General features: G+C 42.8%; 1 protein-coding gene across 1 annotated transcript in view; it reads left to right on the top strand.

Annotated features, from left to right (window-relative positions):
* RSBN1L (round spermatid basic protein 1 like) overlaps positions 1-19,061 on the top strand; it is a 115,250-nt gene extending 96,189 nt beyond the window's left edge. The window contains exons 7-8 of the mRNA XM_077264701.1: positions 15,856-15,964; positions 18,001-19,061. Of these exons, the coding sequence (XP_077120816.1) occupies positions 15,856-15,964; positions 18,001-18,609 (718 nt within the window). The 3' untranslated portion in view covers positions 18,610-19,061. The remainder of the gene's footprint in view (positions 1-15,855; positions 15,965-18,000) is intronic.
* Positions 19,062-20,526: the final 1,465 nt, after the last annotated feature.

The raw sequence follows: 20,526 nt of genomic DNA, 5'->3' as shown, positions 1-20,526 counted from the left end.
TAGCTGAAAGGAGTGGTACCCGGTGTGGTCTTCTGCTGCTGTAGCCCATCTGCCTCAAAGTTCGACGCACTGTGCGTTCAGAGATGCTCTTAGGCCTACCTTGGTTGTAACGGGTGGCGATTTGAGTCACTGTTGCCTTTCTATCAGCTCGAACCAGTCTGCCCATTCTCCTCTGACCTCTGGCATCAACAAGGCATTTCCGCCCACAGAACTGCCGCTCACTGGATTTTTTTTCTTTTTCGGACCATTCTCTGTAAACCCTAGAGATGGTTGTGCGTGAAAATCCCAGTAGATCAGCAGTTTCTGAAATACTCAGACCAGCCCTTCTGGCACCAACAACCATGCCACGTTCAAAGGCACTCAAATCACCTTTCTTCCCCATACTGATGCTCGGTTTGAACTGCAGGAGATTGTCTTGACCATGTCTACATGCCTAAATGCACTGAGTTGCCGCCATGTGATTGGCTGATTAGAAATTAAGTGTTAACAAGAAGTTGGACAGGTGTACCTAATAAAGTGGCCGGTGAGTGTACATACATACATACATACATACATACATACATACATACATACATACATACATACATACATACATACATACATACATACATACATACATATTATATTATATAGAGAGATGCATATCTCTAGATATAGATGCATATCTCTAGATATAGATGTATATCTCTAGAGAGAGATATATATGTATGTACGCACGTACGTAGTCAGCCACCAATTGTGCAAGTTCTCCGACTTAAGAAGATGAGAGAGGCCTGTAGTTGACATCATAGGTAGACCTCAACTATGAGAGACAAAATGAAGAAAACAAACCCAGAAAACCTCAAACAGTCACACTCCAAAAACTCTACTATGGCGAAGACCAAAGAGCTGTCGAATGACACCAGAAACAAAATTGTAGCCCTGCACCAGGCTGGGAAGACTGTGCAATAGGCATGCAGCTTGGTGTGATGAAATCAACTGTGGGAGCAATAATTTAATAAGAAAATGGAAGACATACAAGACCACCGATAATCTCCCTTGATCTGGGGCTCCACGCAAGATCTCACTCCATGGGGTGAAAATGATCACGAGAACGGTGAGCAAAAATCCCAGAACCACACGGGGGGACCTAGTGAATGCATAGAGCTGGAACCAATAACAAATGCTACCATCAATAATACACTATGCCGCCAGGGACTCGGAACCTGCAGTGCCAGATGTGTCCCCCTGCTTAAGCCAGTTCATGTCTGGGCCCGTCTGACATTTGCTAGAGAGCATTTGGATTATCCAGAAGAGTATTGTGAGAATGTCATATGGTCTGATGAAACCAAAGTAGAACTGTTTGGTTGAAACAAAACCCGTCCTGTTTGGAGGAGACAGAATGCTGAGTTGCATCCAAAAAACACCACACCTACTGTGAAGCATGGGGGTGGCAACATCATGCTTTGGGGCTGTTTCTCTGCAAAGGGACCAGGACGACTGATCTGTGTACATGAAAGAATGAATGGGGCCGTGTATCATGAGATTTTGAGTGCAAACCTCGTTCCACCAGCAAGGGCATTGAAGATGAAACGGGGATGGTTTTTTCAGCATGATAATGATCCCAAGCACACCGCCAGGGCAATGAAGGAGTGGCTTCGTAAGAAGCATATGAAGGTGCTGGAGTGACCAAGCCAGTCTCCAGATCTCAACCCCATAGAAAACCTTTGGAGGGAGTGGAAAGTCCGTATTGCCCAGCGACAGGCCCAAAACATCACTGCTCTAGAAGAGATTTGCATGGAGGAATGGGCCAACATACCAACAACAGTGTGTGGCAACCTTGTGAAGACTTACAGAAAACGTTTGACCTCTGGCATTGCCAACAAAGGATATATAACAAAATATTGAGATGAGCTTTTGTTAATGACCAAATTTGCAAAATAAATCTTGCCAAATCAGACAAGGTGATTTTCTGGATTTGTTAACAAATTTTCAATTTTCTTTTTCACCACCTAAATTAAAAAAACAGTGCCTATATATGATTGGTATCTGCGTACAAATACTGCCCTGAGGAATCATATTGGTAGGTCAGTTTTACCATATAGTGAACATGGTAAATAAATAAAAAAAATTTTTATGAAAATTGCACTTTTTTTTGCAGTTTTAACGCAGTTGCATTTTTTTCCCCATTTTCCAGTATACTATGTGGTAACATGAATGGTATTCTTCAAAAGTACAACCCGTCCGGTTTAAAACAAGCCCTCGTACGGCTATATGGCCAGAAAAATTTTAAAAAAAAGTTATGGCTCTTGTAAGAATGGGAGGAAAAAGTTAATGCGGAAAATTGCCAGGTAGTGAACGGGTTATCTACGGTGGAGGGTTGAGCCTACTGACAGATTCCCTTTAAAGGCTATAGAAGTTCTGAATACAGTTGAGTGCTTTTGCTGAGACTATTGGTTCCTCAAGTAGAATGACTACCTTCCATAATCATATACAGAAAATAACATCTATGGTCAGAAAATAAAAACCGATTAGAAGAAAAAAACTGTTCCTAGTTTTAAGAAAAGTGTGATGCATTCCCTTTAAAGGCAACCTGTTACCAGGTTTGTCCCATATGAGGTAAGGCCAGTGTTTTTCACCCATGCTGTGTATGCCCTTAATTCTAGAAAAACACCTATTATAATACTAGCGTACGGGGCTGATGGGTCCAAAGGGTGTTTCCTCCTTTTCTTGCGATGCCGTCCTGCTTTGTGCCGATGATGCGTCCTACATCTTCCTCCGTGGCCTCACACTCCTGCACAGGCGCACTTCTCTGCCCTGACTAGGGCACAGTAAAGTACTGCAGTGCGCATGCACCATGGGTTTTTGGCCTTTTCCTGCGCATGCTCACTGCAGTACTTTGCTCTGCTCTTTGCAGGGTAGAGAAGTGTGCCTGTGCAGGAGACTTCATCCACACTAAGCAAGGAAGGATGACGGTTTTTTCAAGAAGAGGAGGCACCGGACCAAGACCGCGACGCCCATTGGATCCGACTGCCACATATTTTAATCTTGTAGGCCAGATTGTGGGCATATACAGCATTATAGAATGCTATATATTAGGGCTGAAAGGTGGAGACCTTATCTCACATGGGACAGACCTAGTGACAGGTTCCCTTTAAGGTCGACTGTACTGAATAGTAACCGAAAAGAACAGCCAGTTCTGTTCCTGAAGGGGGATGGTAACTGTAAATGACTTTTGGGCCATCGCCATGGAAACCCATGATGTCACAGGCCTGTGTGTGTCACAGATAGGAAGGAAGGACGCTGTGTAGAAATGATTTTTCCTGCCAGCATTCCTGTGTATGCTGATCAGTGCCAGTGGTCATCTTGTGGCCAGAATTGCGGGTAACTCCCTCATACAAAAATATACTGCTTTTACCCTTGCTAGAGAAAATGCTGGGACGGAACACCTTAGTTTTTATTTTTTAACCACACCAAAGAGGTAAAGAAAAAAGTGAAAAAATTAAATCTGTAACTAAAAATAGCCTTACCCAACACCATCCTCCAGGACATGGACATATTCTACATCCGCTATGTATGCACATGTATTAGTGCGTGTATATTATGGGGACTGTAACCCAAAAGTAATCGCAAGTATGTGTGACAGCCCCGTCTCCTATACTCAGGAGGCAGCAAAGGCACGAGAGACGCTAGAATTATCCTGGAGACTGGCCCTTGTTGTTTTCTACATGTGTTTGGTAACATTACACATGGTAGACCAATATATGGAAGTAGGTATATAACTTCACTATTTTATATACCATACTAATATATAAACATACTGATCAACGATGTAGTTATTGAACTATGCTGACTCAAAAAAGTGTTATTTTCTTTTTGATTAAAAAGTTATAACTTTATTGATACTAATATACAACATATAATAAAATAGTGCTTCTGAACCACAGAAATCACAATAAAGGCAGGTAAGCGCTAGCAACACGCAAAAATAGGGAAAATTCAAAATTTGTAAGTTTCAAATAGCTATATAATATTATTTATTCATTGGAGGAGACACATAGGATAGAGAGCATTATTAAACAAAAGACCTCTTTTAAAGACACATCCTAACCTTATGCCTAGTTGGGCTATTGGTCAATTATAAGCAAAAAAACTTTGATTACAGATCTTTACGTCATGCACAAAGCATGCTGAGAAAATACCACAATCATGAATGCATACATCCTATCAAGATTTTATGCAAAAGCAATAAGCTATAATTAATTGCTATCACAAAGACAAAATGTTGCAAAACAAAAGCGCAATAGGGTCTTATCCACGTTACATAGAGGAGAATATACACCAAATTTGCTCACCTGGTTAGGATGAGATTAGAGCATGTAGATAGCGGCTGCTGCAGATCCACAGGTCTTCACCGCTGTGAATCAACTATACTCTCCTGAAATTCATCTTAGCGGCAGCGCGGAAATTTAACTACAAATCTCCTTTTGAAGACATTAAAGACAAAATGTCAAAGATCTGGTACCTAAAGATAGTCCAAAAGTAGCACGCATTGTGCAAATTTAAACATTGATAATGTCACACTTAAAATAATCCTATACAGTCTCACAAAAATAGGCAATCGATGATGGTATATACCAAACTTGTGTGTATGTCTGGAAAAAATAATTACCAATTAACCCAGACCAGCATCAAAATATGCAAGTTTAGTAATGCCCACCTATCATATACTACACATAGTACCTAGAGATAATCCAATAATAGCATACATTGTGCAACGATACTGATGTTGCACAGAGTAGTCCTATAAGTCCTTACATAGAAAACCATGCACTTCGAACTTATATATATGCCTGGTAAACATAGCCATAAAAAAAAAACCCAGGAGGAAGCTGTCGCGAAACGCGCGTCGGGGTTGTGGCAAGGTATAGGTGGCTATACACAGGGTGCATCACTCTTCTAAGGTAATATGTATTATTTAGTTTCCGTAGCTTTATTTAGACATTCCGGTAATCTTCAGTGTTAGTAAGACTGTATTGTATGAGTCTTGCTGAGGTAATCCAGGTAACATTAGATTCGCATAGTTGGTGCCAATCTGGATAATTAAGCATTGATGATTTGTCCTAGAGTATACTGTGCATTCTATGTGGTCACTATTTAACTTGCATATTTTGGTGCTTGTCTGGGGTTTTTTGATGGCTATGTTTACCAGGCATATATATAAGTTCGAAGTGCATGGTTTTCTATGTAAGGACTTATAGGACTACTCTAAGTGCGACATCAGTATCGTTGCACAATGTATGCTATTATTGGATTATTTCTAGGTACTATGTGTAGTATATGATAGGTGGGCATTACTAAACTTGCATATTTTGATGCTGGTCTGGGTTAATTGGTAATTATTTTTTCCAGACATACACACAAGTTTGGTATATACCATCATCATTGATTGCCTATTTTTGTGAGACTGTATAGGATTATTTTAAGTGTGACATTATCAATGTTTAAATTTGCACAATGCGTGCTACTTTTGGACTATCTTTAGGTACCAGATCTTTGACATTTTGTCTTTGTGATAGCAATTAATTATAGATTATTGCTTTTGCATAAAATCTTGATAGGATGTATGCATTCATGATTGAGGTATTTTGTCAGCATGCTTTGTGCATGAAGTAAAGATCTATAATCAAAGTTTTTTTGCTTATAATTGACCAATAGCCCAACTAGGCATAAAGTTAGGATGTGTCTTTAAGAGGTCTTTTGTTTAATAATGCTCTCTATCCTATGTGTCTCCTCCAATGAATAAATAATATTATATAGCTATTTGAAACTTACAAATTTTGAATTTTCCCTATTTTTGCGTGTTGCTAGCGCTTACCTGCCTTTATTGTGATTTCTGTGGTTCAGAGGCACTATTTTATTATATGTTGAATATTTGTATCAATAAAGTTATAACTTTTTAATCAAAAAGAAAATAACACTTTTTTGAGTCAGCATAGTTTAATAACTACATCGTTGATCAGTATGTTTATATATTTGTGTTACCCTTTCCATGTGTGACGAAATGGGCTCGGGTTATATGTTCCCATACTAATATCATGTGCATATAAAGGTGCCTTAAGGCTGAGTCAAATCTCACCTTTCTTGTACAAATCAGGTTTGTCATCTCCGAGAAATCCATAATTGAATTTGTATGCTAATGAGCTGCAAGTGCAGTGGGTGGGCCGTGCACTTGCAGCTCTCCGGCCTCTCTGCCCATTCACCACCTGCTGCCACTCATGTATCAGTAGCCTGTCAGACAGGAGGCAGGCAGCAAACACTTTAAGGGTATGTGCACACGTTGCGGATTTTTCCACCCAGATTCTGAAAAATCCACGGATAAAACGCCCTGCGTTTTACCTGCTGATTTACTGTACCTCAGTTTTTGTGCGGATTCCAATTACGGAATAGGTGTAAAACGCTGCAGAATCCACACAAAGAATTGACATGCTGCGGAAAATTAACCGCAGCGTTTCCGAGCGGTTTTTTCCACAGCATGTGCACCACAGATCTGGTTTTCCAAAGGTTTACATGGTATTGTACACAGCATGGAAAACTGTTGCGGATCCGCAACCAAATCTGCAACATGTGCATAGACCCTTAACTATGGATTTCTCTAAAACACTGAAAGGATCAGTATTAAAGTGCCTTTATATACATGCCGTTAGCTCAGTGTATGAAATCCTGAGATGGTTCCAAAAATATGCAGCACATGTGTATGAGATTTTAGAAATAGCCTTCACTTTGCTGGGTCTTTAAAATTATTACCATAGTCGTAAATCATTGGCGGCTGAAGTCACTTCAACAATACAACAAACATATTCTAATATGAGATACCATAGAAGAAAAGAAGTGAAAGAGGATCATACAAGTAAAATAGTAAATTTATTAATAAATATTAAAACAAGTTTGACAATACACAATTATAATAAGAAGGGGGAAAAAGAACCACCAGTACTAAAGTGGGAATTTAGCAAGGTACAAAACCAACTGAGGAATATCAGTTGATAGACCAATATGCAATGCAAAGATGGCGGCTATATGTTAGTAAATAAACTTTAAACGGCACAAAACCTAGAAAAATATTAATTAACCAATAACCAAATATGCAAGGCAAAGCTGGCGGTCATATTTATAAATAAACAGTAGAGGCACGGATGAGTTGTAGATAAGCCTATCCAGGAATTACACCTTGTATATGTGAATATATCCCTAGAGTATTAACCCCTTCATGACCCAGCCTATTTTGACCTTAATGACCTGGCCGTTTTTTGCAATTCTGACCAGTGTCCCTTTATGAGGTAATAACTCAGGAACGCTTGAACGGATCCTAGCGGTTCTGAGACTGTTTTTTCGTGACATATTGGGCTTCATGTTAGTGGTAAATTTAGGTCGATAATTTCTGAGTTTATTTGTGAAAAAAACGGAAATTTGGCGAAAATTTTGAAAATTTCGCAATTTTCACATTTTTAATTTTTATCCTGTTAAACCAGAGTTATGTGACACAAAATAGTTAATAAATAACATTTCCCACATGTCTACTTTACATCAGCACAATTTTGGAAACAAAATTTTTTTTTTGCTAGGAAGTTATAAGGGTTAAAATTTGACCAGTGATTTCTCATTTTTACAACAAAATTTACAAAACCATTTTTTTTAGGGACCACCTCACATTTGAAGTCAGTTTGAGGGTTCTATATGGCTGAAAATACCCCAAAGTGACACCATTCTAAAAACTGCACCCCTCAAGGTGCTCAAAACCACATTCAAGAAGTTTATTAACCCTTCAGGTGCTTCACAGCAGCAGAAGCAACATGGAAGGAAAAAATGAACATTTAAATTTTTAGTCGCAAAAATGATCTTTTAGAAACAATTTTTTTATTTTCCCAAGGGTAAAAGGAGAAACTGGACCATGAAGGTTGTTGTCCAATTTGTCCTGAGTACGCTGATACCTCATATGTGGGGGTAAACCACTGTTTGGGCTCACGGCAGGGCTCGGAAGGGAAGGAGCGCCATTTGACTTTTTGAAGGAAAAATTGGCTCCAATCTTTAGCGGACACCATGTTGCGTTTGGAGAGCCCCCGTGTGCCTAAACGTTGGAGCTCCCCCACAAGTGACCCCATTTTGGAAACTAGACCCCACAAGGAACTTATCTAGAGGCATAGTGAGCACTTTAAACCCCCAGGTGCTTCACAAATTGATCTGTAAAAATGAAAAAGTACTTTTTTTCACAAAAAAATTATTTTAGCCTCAATTTTTTCATTTTCACATGGGCAACAGGATAAAATGGATCCTAAAATTTGTTGGGCAATTTCTCCTGAGTACACCTATACCTCACATGTGGGGGTAAACCACTGTTTCGGCACATGGTAAGGCTCGGAAGGGAAGGAGCGCCATTTGAATTTTTGAATGAAAAATTATCTCCATCGTTAGCGGACACCATGTCACATTTGGAAAGCCCCTGTGTGCCTAAACATTGGAGCTCACCCACTAGTGAGCCCATTTTGGAAACTAGACCCCCCAAGGAACTTATCTAGAAGCATAGTGAGCACTTTAAACCCTCAGGTGCTTCACAAATTGATCCATAAAATTTTTTTCACACAACATTTTTTTTAGCCTCATTTTTTTCATTTTCACATGGGCAACAGGAGAAAATGGATCCTAAACTTTGTTGGGCAATTTCTCCTGAGTACGCCGATACCTCATATGTGGGGGTAAACCATTGTATGGGTGCACGGCAAGGCTCGGAAGGGAAGGCGCGCCATTTGACTTTTTGAATGGAAAATTAGCTCCAATCGTTAGCGGACACCATGTCGCATTTGGAGAGCCCCTGTGTGCCTAAATATTGGAGCTCCCCTACAAGTGACCCCATTTTAGAAACTAGACCCCCCAAGGAACTTATCTAGATGCATAGTGAGCACTTTAAACCACCAGGTGCTTTACCGAAGTTTATACCGCAGAGCCGTGAAAATAAAAAATAATTTTTCTTTCCTCAAAAATGATTTTTAGCCCGGAATTTTTTATTTTCCCAAGGGTAACAGGAGAAATTGGACCCCAAATGTTGTTGTCCAGTTTGTCATGAGTACGATGATACCCCATATGTGGGGGTAAACCACTGTTTGGGCGCACGGCAGGGCTCGGAAGGGAAGGCACGCCATTTGGCTGTTTGAATGGAAAATTAGCTCCAATCATTAGCGGACACCATGTCGCATTTGGAGAGCCCCTGTGTGCCTAAACATTGGAGCTCCCCGACAAGTGACCCCATTATGGAAACTAGACCTCCCAAGGAACTAATCTAGATGTGTGGTGAGCACTTTGAACCCCCAAGTGCTTCACAGAAATTTATAACGCAGAGCCATGAAAATAAAAAATAATTTTTCTTTTCTCAAAAATGATTTTTTAGCCCTCAATTTTTTTATTTTCCCAAGCGTAACAGGAGAAATTTGACCCTAAAAGTTGTTGTCCAGTTTCTCCTGAGTACGCGGATACCCCAAATGTGGGGGAAAACCACTGTTTGGGCACATGCCGAGGCTCGGAAGGGAAGTAGTGACGCTTTGTTTTGCAGACTTTGATGGAATGGCCTGCGGGTATCATGTTACGTTTGCAGAGCCCCTGATGTGCCTAAACAGTAGAAACACCCCACAAGTGACCCCCCATGGAACTTATCTAGATATGTGGTGAGCACTTTGAACCCCCAAGTGCTTCACAGAAGTTTACAACGCAGAGCTGTGAAAATAAAAAATCATTTTTCTTTTCTCAAAAATGATTTTTTAGCCCGCAATTTTTTATTTTCACAAGGGTAACAGGAGAAATTGGACCCCAATAGTTGTTGCCCAGTTTGTCCTGAGTATGCTGGTACCCCATATGTGGGGGTAAACCACTGTTTGGGCGCACGTCAGGGCCCGGAAGGGAGGGAGCACCATTTGACTTTTTGAACGCAAGATTGGCTGGAATCAATGGTGGCGCCATGTTGCGTTTGGAGACCCCTGATGTGCCTAAACAGTGGAAACCCCTCAATTCTAACCCCAACACACCCCTAACCCTAATGCCAACTCTAGCCATAACCCTAATCACAACCCTAACCCCAACACACCCCTAACCACAACCCTAACCCCAACACACCCCTAACCCTAATCCCAACCCTAACGCTAATCCTAACCACAACCCTAACCCCAACACACCCCTATCCCTAACCATAACCCTAACCACAAGCTTAATCTTAACCCTATTTCCAACCCCGGCCCTAATTCCAACCCTAACTCTAATTCCAACTCTAACCCTAAGGCTATGTGCCCACGTTGCGGATTTGTGTGAGATTTTTTTCGCACCATTTTTGAAAAATCCGCAGGTAAAAGGCACTGCGTTTTACATGCAGATTTACCTCAGATTTCCAGTGTTTTTTGTGCGGATTACACCTGCGGATTGCTATTGAGGAACAGGTGTAAAACGCTGCGGAATCCACACAAAGAATTGACATGCTGCGGAAAATACAACGCAGCATTTCTGCGTGGTATTTTCCGCACCATGGGCACAGCAGATTTGGTTTTCCATAGGTTTACATGGTACTGTAAACCTGATGGAACACTGCTACGAATCTGCAGTGGCCAATCCGCTGCGGATCCGCAGCCAAATCCGCACCATGTGTACATAGCCTAATTCTAAGGGTATGTGCACACGCTGCGGAAAACGCTGCGGGTCCGCAGCAGCGTTTCCGCAGCTGCGGGTCCGCAGCAGCATTTCCGCAGCAGCGTTTCCGCAGCTGCGGGTCCACAGCAGCGTTTCCGCAGCTGCGGGTCCGCAGCAGTTTCCCATGAGTTTACAGTTGAATGTAAACCTATGGGAAACAAAAAACGCTGTGCACATGCTGCGGAAAAAACTGCGAGGAAACGCAGCGGTTGACATTCCGCAGCATGTCACTTCTTTCTGCAGATTCCGCAGCGGTTTTACAACTGTTCCAATAGAAAACGCAGTTGTAGAACCGCAGTGAAATCTGCAGAAAAACCGCAGAAAAACCGTGGTAAATCCGCGGTAAATCCGCAGCGGTTTTGCACTGCGGATTTATTAAATCCGCTGCGGAAAAATCCGCAGAGTACCAGAATACGTGTGCACATAGCCTTACCCTAGCCCTAACCCTACCTCTACCCCTAGGTCTACCCCTAAGTCTACCCCTAACCCTACCCCTAACCCTAACCCTAGTGGAAAAAAATATATATATTTTCTTTATTTTATTATTGTCCCTACCTATGGGGGTGATAAAGGGGGGGGTTCATTTACTATTTTTGTTATTTGGGTTATATCACAGTGATCAAAATGTACATTGAACGAATCTGCCGGCCGGCAGATTCGGCGGGCGCACTGTGCATGCGCCCGCCATTTTGGAAGATGGCGGCGCCCAGGGAGAAGACGGACCGACTCCAGGAGGATCGGTAAGTATGAAGGGGTGGTGGGGGGGTGAATCGGAGCACAGGGGGGTGGATCGGAGCACAGGGGGGAGCGGACACTAGGACGGGGGAGCGGACAGGCGGACGCAGGGGAGTACCGGACTGAACGGAGGACCGGGCAGCAGATCGGTGGCAGTGTGGGGGGGGGGGGGGGGCAGATCAGGATTTCCAGCCATGCCCGATGATATTGCAGCATCGGCCATGGCTGGATTGCAATATTTCACCATTTTCATAGGTGAAATATTGCAAATTGCTCTTATTGGCTGTTGCACTTTCAACAGCCAATCAGAGCGATCGTAGCCACGTGGGGGCAAAGCCACCCCCCCTGGGCTAAAGTACAACTCCCCCTGTCCCTGCAGATCGGGTGAAATTGGAGTTAACCCTTTCACCCGATCTGCAGGGACGCGATCCCTCCATGACGCATACGGTGCGTCACAGGTCGGATTGGCACCGACTTTCATGACGCAGCATATGCGTCAAAGGTCGGGAAGGGGTTAATTATTCCTTTAGAGAGAAGGCAAGAAAAATGGCATATGTCCAGAAAATACAACACCAGGTTGTTAATATACTGGAAAAAGAAAAAAAATGCATATGTCAAAAGATGCCAGAGGAAAAAAGGAAACGGGGGAATCACATGATGGGATTAATTTTACCTGTAATACGGGTATAAATCAGAAGGGGCCGTGCCTCAAAGTTGGAGTGCCTGTGCTGTTGTTCCCAATTATCTTATTAAAACAAGTTTGACAATACACAATTATAATATTTATTAATAAATTTACTATTTTACTTGTATGATCCTCTTTCACTTCTTTTCTTCTATGGTATCCCATATTAGAATATGTTTGTTGGTTCTTTAAAATGCAGAATTTTTACCCTTGTAAAATGCGAGGAAAAATCGCAGCATGTGAACAGCCCTAATAGTCAACTCTAAAAGCTGTCTGATCCTCCTTACTTATTTAGTGTTCACACGTAACCTGTTTTTGTCTCTCATGTTACTTGGATCCTCGAGTCCTCTTGTCAAATGTCATACTAATGCAAGTTAGGAGTGATAACCTACCTAGCTATGATTGGGTTTAACGGGTAAGGCTATATTCACACACCGCATTTTTTGACTGCCTTTTTTCTGCAGCTAAAACCTGATCTCTTGACAGTAAGGGTAAGTTCACACTGGGCGTTCTTGCTGCGTTTTTTTCTGTAGCAAAACCTTATTTCTTGTCAGGAAAGAAGCAGCGGCAAAAACGCATGTTTTGGTGCATTTTTGTTGCCGTTCTGGTGCGTTTTTTACGTTTTTGTTGCAGTTTGGGTGCATTTTTTAAATTCGTTTTTTCATGCTTTTTTGGGGCTGGTGAATGAGCTGCTGCGAGCGCAGCCTCAGTGACTAGCGGTGACATCACTGAGGCTACATTCCCAGCTGGGCTGAACTGTGGTGACCTCAGTGAGATCGCCGCTAGCACCGTGAGAAAGTTGCACAGTGCAGAGGCGGGTTCACCTGGAGAATTTCACTGCGGTGAACTCGCCTCTGCACCGTTCGACTTTATCACGGTGCTAGCGGGGATTTCACTGAGGTCACCGCAGTTCAGCCCAGCTGGGAATGCAGCCTCCGTGACGTGACTGCTAGTCACTGAGGCTGCACTCGCAGCAGCTCATCCACCAGTGGTTCTCAGCCTGGACGATCGTATCGTGGCACTGTCCAGGTTGAAAACTATTTATCCCCCAGACATGGATTACGGCGTTGGACAGAATGACGGACAGGTGAGGGATATGGTTTTATTTATTTTTGGTTTGTTACAGGAGAACAAGGGTTTCAGTGGAATTAGGTGTTAGGCGAGTATAACTGTTTGTTATTTTTAAATAAAAATGGTATGGCGTGTTTTGTTTTATTTCTAGTAAAAGACTTTATTCTGGCTGTATCTTTATTATATAACTATAGGATTAGTAATAGATAGGTGTCTTATAGATGCCTCTCCATTACAAAGCCGTGGGCTTGATGTCACCTGACAATACAAAGGTGACATCAACCCCACAAATATGAACCCCACTTGCCGTAGCTACAGGGCAAGTGGGAAGAGCCGGGCAAAGTGCCAGAATTGGCGCATCCAATAGATGCACCTTTTCTTGGGCGGTTGCGGGCTGCTCTTTTTAGGCTGGTGGGGGCTAATATCCATGGCCCCTTTCCAGCTGGAGAATACCAGCCCCCAGTTGTCTGCTTAAGCAAGGCTGGTTGTCAAAAATGGGGGAACCCCACACCATTTTTTAAAATTATTTATTTAAATAATTAAAATACCAGCGTGGGGGCCCCTCAATTCTTGATAACCATACTTGCGAACACTGAAAGCTGAGGGTTGCATCCCCCAGCTGAGAGTCTTGCCTGGCTTGTTATCTGATAGGGGGGAAACCACGCATGTGTTTGTTTTGTTTTTTTTGTAAATTATTTATTTACAGCGCAGGAACGACTGATGAGTACTCCCATCATCCGCTCCTGCTCTCACCTGTTGTTAGTGGCAGCAGGTGACGGATGATGGGAGCGGTAGTCCCTCCAACTGACACTAGTGACCGGAGATAAATGTTCACGACGTGGGAAACGCGGCTCTCTGACCAGTGGGGATGGATTCACCACCGATGAGAAGCAGTGTTTGCCGCACTGTCATGCATATGACAGTGTGTCAAACACTGTATTGTTGGGCACCCCATTCAAGTGAATAGGGTTCGAGTCCGCTCTGCTGGATGACAGGCTGTATGGACGCATCATGCAACTATGCAGCCTGCCATCTAGATGTAGCGGAGCTGACTGAGGTCACATCCGGGTCTCCTTGACTTTTCTACAGCAAATACGCTGCAAGAAAAGTCAGCCTGCGTATTTTTCACCATCCATTCAAGTCAATAGGTGAATAACACTGAAGAAAGACGCTGAAAGAAGTGACATTCTCTATGGCAAAATAACGCAGCAAAGCACAAAATACTGATGACAAAAAAACCCAATATGTGTGCATGAGATTTCTGAAATCTCATAGGTTTGCTGGTACTGTAAAAAGTAGCTGAAAATTAACATAAAAAAGCAACAAAAATGCCCAGTGTGAACATACCCTAAAAATGCTGCTATCAATACTCTGGTCTTGCAGCATTTTTTTTGTGTGTGCAGAAAACGTGTGCTTTCTCTGATGAACATTTTAAATAGTTAGGTTTCGCTGCGTTTTTGGTGAGTAAAAAGATTTGCATTTTTGCAGCATTTTCTCATTTGTTGTCTATGGGTGAAAAAGTTCAAAAACTTTGAAAGATTTTACATTTTGTATATTTCAAAAATTTTGCAGTTCTCTAATTCTGTCAGGAAAACTAACAGTTTGCATGAGATTTCTGAAATCTCATAGCTTTTGCTGGTATTGGAAAGTTCAACTGCTTTGCATAAGAATACAAAAACAAATCTACATGTGAATATAACTTAAGTACACGTGAAAACAAGAACCTATACCTTTTCAGGGAAATCCACTTCTTTCTTCTCCTGGACTGATCATTGTCAAAATTCACAAAGAATTGTTTTCGGTGAATACAGACTTTACCATTAGTGAGATGAAGTTGGTGCTAAAAAGCTCTATGGAGAACTGTTACTGTGGGTTTAGGAGAACTTGCAGTAGAATGTCTGTCTGTCTCTCGCTCCTCCTCCTATCTCCAGAGAACTGTAAAATCACTATCCACCCCGCACTTTAATAATTTTTTGAATACCAAACTTTCGTAGGGAATTGTCATATTAATTACTCTTCCATTGAGAAAACGAGGTTCTATCCCCATACACATGTGGGTTATTGTTTCCTGGCCAGGAAGCATTTCCCCTAGAAGGATTCAACTATGGTGGATACATCAGGGCTCTTCTAAGATGCCCAATAAGCAGACCTCTGGTGTGTGGGATGGGACTGAAAACTGATTTTACTCCATAAATTGAGAGTCAAAGCTCCATCCAGGAGGAAAAAGAATCACATTTCTGACACCTAATACAAAGGTGCTTATCTCCATATGTACTATTGGGTTTGTTTTATGGTAAAGTGCATCTTATATTCCGAAGAGTATGGTGATTCTTATATTGATAATGCTCAAACTGACCTTCCCAAATTTACTGACAATGCTTTTCAGATCTTAAAAAAAAATCAATCTGCGCAGGTATCTACAACATTGTGCTTCCATGCATGTGGCCTCATCTGCTGAGTGTGTGTAATCCTGTATCTGCGCCACATCTGTGAGCCAGCGTCTCGGCCATCACTTGACACTGGTGTACAGTAGTGATGGGTGCAGTCTGAGACACACAAAGCCCACACACCATAGACCCGCTATATGGTTTCAGATAAATTACGTGTGTAGAAATTGTGCTGTTACTTTAATATTATTTTTTTCTTTACCCACCATTAAGGAATGAACAACCTCGGATAACCAAAGATGTAATATGTTTTCATGCTGAAGATTTCTTAGAGGTGGTACAAAGATTGCAGCTAGACCTGCATGAACCCCCGCTGTCCCAGGTAACCTTCTGGGGAGATTTCTAGGCTGATGTTACTTTTTTTTTCCCTGCAATGTGGTGTTTGTAAAGGGATGCTCAATTCCACGTCTGAAAATTACTAGCGCTGAGGAGGTGCCATTGGCAGGTGTTTGCTAGAAGCCGGCAGGTCACGTCTTACTCCAGAGGACATGTCACACACACTGGCAGACGCTTGTCACAAGATGCAGAAGTGAGCAGAGACCAATAAAGGCTTTTGAAAATGACTTTGGAAGTCTGTATTTCACCCCTATAATGCTCCTTAGTAATTTGGATTTAGTTTTCACCCTGACAAGTAAGAATGCTTTTCAGACTGTTAAAGGGAACCTGTCACCCTCAAAATCGCATCCGAGCTAAGCCCACCGGCATCAGAGGCTTATCTATAGCATTCTGGAATGCTGTAGATAAGCCCCCGATGTAACCTGAAAGATGAGAAATAAAGGTTAGATTATACTCACCCAGGGGCGGTCCGATCCGGTGGGCGTCGCAGTCCGGTCCGGGGCCTCCCATCTTCTTACGATGACGTCCTCTTCTTGTCTTCACGCTGCGGCCCTGTTGAGGGCAGAGCAAAGTACTGCAGTGCGCAGGCGCCGGGAAAGGTCAGAGAGGCTCAGCACCTGCGTACTGCAGTACTTTGCCCTGTTGAGGGCAGACAAAGTACGTCTCCACCGGAGCCGCAGCGTGAAGACAAGAAGAGGATGTCATCCTATGAAGATAGGAGGCCCCGGACTGGACAGCAACGCCCATCGGACCGGACCGGGACTGCCCCTGAGTGAGTATAATCTAACCTCTTTTTCTCATCTTTCAGGATACATCGGGGCTTATCTACAGCATTACAGAATGCTATAGATGATGTCTTTCCTTTTACCCTTTAAGGCTACTTTCACACTAGCGTCGTGCACTGCACGTCGCTATGCGTCGTTTTGCTGAAAAACCGCATCCTGCAAAAGTGTTTGCAGGATGCGTTTTTTCCTCCATAGACTTTTATTAGCGACGTGCAGTGCGACGCATTGCCACACGTCGCAACCGTCGTGCGACAGTTGTGTCGGACCGTCGCCACCAAAAAACGTTGCTTGTAACGTTTTTTGGTGCGTCGTCTGCAGCATTTCCGACCACACATGGGCGCCCGGAACTCCGCCCCCCCTCACCGCACCTCACAATGGGGCAGCGGATGCGATGGAAAACTGCATCCGCTGCCCCCGTTGTGCGGCGCTTTCACAGCTAGCGTCGGTACGCCGCCACGTCGCATAGCTACGTGCAGTGCACGACGCTAGTGTGAAAGTAGCCTAACACAATATCACTGCTATCTTAATGCAATATCGCTGACAGGGGCATTTAAATGGAAAGTGTAACACTGCTTGCACTTATCTGCTCCCATCCGCAAATATTTGGTCTCAGAAATGGCAACAGAAACAAAATGTTTTGTTGCTTTTTAAACAAATTTCAGATATTGTTTTTCTCCACTAAAAAAAAATCTATAGAAGTTTGGCATCACGGCAATAGTGACCTGTTACATATAGCATTCCATATGGGATATTTTTATATTTAATGCCTTACAGTAAGAAGTGTGAAATTGTTTTTTTTTCTTTGTTTTTTTAATTCAGAAATAAGATGCCTGCCAAAATCTTGAATCCCAGCCCCACAGTGTTCTTTCTCCTCCACATTTTACAGTAGGCATTATACCTAGACATTATGCTCCAGGTGTCTGAGATGCAGAGAACACATGTCTGCTGCTCCGGTGATGGCGTCTTATACCATCGCAGCCAACATTCACCATAGCACACGGTGGTGTTAGACTTGTGGGCAGCAGCTCGCATGTACGGTTCTTGTGCTGAAGTCCTTTCCAGATGAGCAGTTTATTAGCCACGTGCTGTAGTATTAGCGGCCCTTCTCCATGAGCTTGTGTGACCTTGGTCTGTTTTCTAGTCGCTCTACTTCACAACACTTACACTGCATTTTCCGAGCTTTCGCTATACCTTTACAATTTCCCACTAACCGATAAGGCTTATTTTTCAATTTCAGTGTGTCCAATGGGTTGATGATGCGAAGCTAAATCAACTGCGGAGAGAAGGCATACGCTATGCCAGGATTCAGTTATATGATGACGACATCTACTTCATCCCAAGAAACGTTGTGCACCAGTTCAAGACCGTGTCAGCTGTGTGCAGCCTCGCATGGCATATCCGCCTCAAGATGTACCATGCAGAAATGGCTCCGAAGAGCACTAACTTAGAAGAAACTCCTGGTGAAAGTGAGATCAAACCAGATGTTGGGAGAGAAGACAATATATTCTGTGCGGCAAGCACAATTACCTCTCATGTACAGTGTTCTAACATCTGGCAGCTGAAGGACCTTGAGCAGAAAACCCAGCAAGTAAAGCGGGAGCCGGTGTCACCCCACCAAATTAACGAGGCTTTTGGCAATATAATCCTTCCACCGGTCTCCACCACAGCCACAGAATGTGTGACCTATACAGTGAAGACTGAGCAGATTAAGGACACCCAGAGCAAGAACGGGAGGGAGTCCCTCTTGGGACTGATGACCACGGACTCTGCAGAACGTAGAGATGACACACGGCAACCTGTATCAACAAACCCAAATGTGCGGACAGAAGAGGAACCTCTGTGCTAAAATCTGTATATAGTTTTCTTTTCCTTTTTACTCTACATGACGTAATAATAATAATAATGTAAAGATTGGTAAATGGAGGGACAAGCTCCGGCTTGCTCTGTAGTCTGTTACTGAATCTAGTTATGTAGCGATGTAACATTCCTCAGTGCCTGTCCATAACTGTGAACTATCCAAGCACTTAGGGCCAGATGCACTGTAAACACTGCAGGTTAACATAAAGTCTCTGACGTTTTCAGTTTTAGGTTCTAGGATAGAGCTGACATTAACATATATATTTTTTGTAAGATGAGCCAGAATTCTTTTTGACAATTCCCGGCTTTTCCATAGAGCTTATTTATATCAATTTTTCATTTTAAAGGTGTCAGCACTGTAGTGTAAATAGCTTTTTTAAATCTTTTTAGTGTGATTTATACTGAAATGTGAACCACCTAATAAAGGTTCATTACAATGCATTTGGTTTTATTTGCCGACACTTTTGGAACTAATGTCATACTTTCCAGTTCTTTCTTAAAAATGGCATTGTACAGCAGTAAGGACACACCAGCTAGATCTGCACATTTCAGGTTATGTAAAGGCAATTGTTGAAAACACAACCACCGCTTCAAACCCTAATTTCTACTATGAGCGGATTTTGTTCTTGATTATTAGGTTCTCATTCAGGCATGCAAGAACATAGCCTTTTGTGGGTGGTCGGCTAAACGTGCTGAGAAGATCACATTGATGACGTCTGAGCTGAGATCTAGGATTCCTACATGGGTATGGTGCTGGCAATTCTTCAGCCTCCTATGTAGTTATTCAGTAATGGAAATCCATCTTAATATTGCAGAGGTTGAGTCAATAGCGGGGTTAAATTAAACCTATATGCAGACTCCAACGCGCATGTCTTCCAGTGTGACGGACTGCTTCCTCAGTAAGGTATAACAGAAAGGAAGCCGCACACCAGAGCTGAGACTACAATGCTCATTCACAGTATCTGTTGGCAAGCCGCATACCAGAGCTGAGACTACAATGCTGATTCACAGTATCTGTTGGCTGAAGGATTCTGTATTACTGCTGCAGGTCTGTCATTTAGCTCTGAGGAGTATGAAGGAATACACAGTCTATGAGCCTGCTATATTCATGTGGTGAGCGCCTCTTTGGAGGGGACCAGCAGGCTACTATGTATTTAGTCATACAGCAATGTGTCAATCACAGCCCTGTGGGGGGCAAACGTCCTATGAATACGCTGGACTCAAACTGTGTCTGCTGTGTTCACTGCTCATAGTGGCCAAATGGCACAAGATTCTTGTGTGACGCTGAAGCATCTAGGTGATGTTTATTGATTAGGGTGAATGTACGGTTTGTGGATTTTCTAGTGGCAAATCCACATCTTAATTCAGAAACAGCAGTGTGGGTGAAATGTTGCCATAAATTGATATAACTGTGCAGGCGACGTCGGTGTGATCTGTCGGACATGATTATCAGCCGAGTAAGCCTATTGGACGCGGCAGCCAGCATGGATCGGCTAAGTCTGAATGTGTTCTCCATGAAGAGAGAGGAGGGATCTGGGGGCGGCTTATATTCCCTGAGAATTTGATGAAATTTATAAAGGAAACCATCTTTCCCCAAGTATCTGCCATTAAAGGTGTTGGGAAGGAGTCAGGACACAAACTTACTTTGTCGGGGAGGCCTTCCTGACTAGTACCACCATATAGACATACGGTAGCGTATATCGACCGTGGGTTCCTATGTTAAGAATCCGTCCACCACACAATATACGCTCTGTATAGTGGACAGCAGCTAGGTATACCACCATATACTGGAGGCCAGTGGGACACTTTTCTGGCCTAATATTGGGAGAATATGGCCCTCCTGATGTCACACACACCTCTCTTTGAGGCTTTTACATTTTTCCTTAATCCTTTCTATATTGGCCTA

Source organism: Ranitomeya variabilis, chromosome 5, assembly GCF_051348905.1.
Source record: "Ranitomeya variabilis isolate aRanVar5 chromosome 5, aRanVar5.hap1, whole genome shotgun sequence".
NCBI classification, from domain to species: domain Eukaryota; kingdom Metazoa; phylum Chordata; class Amphibia; order Anura; family Dendrobatidae; genus Ranitomeya; species Ranitomeya variabilis.
Note: the sequence above shows the minus strand (reverse complement) of the source record. Positions and strands in the feature narration are given on the sequence as shown.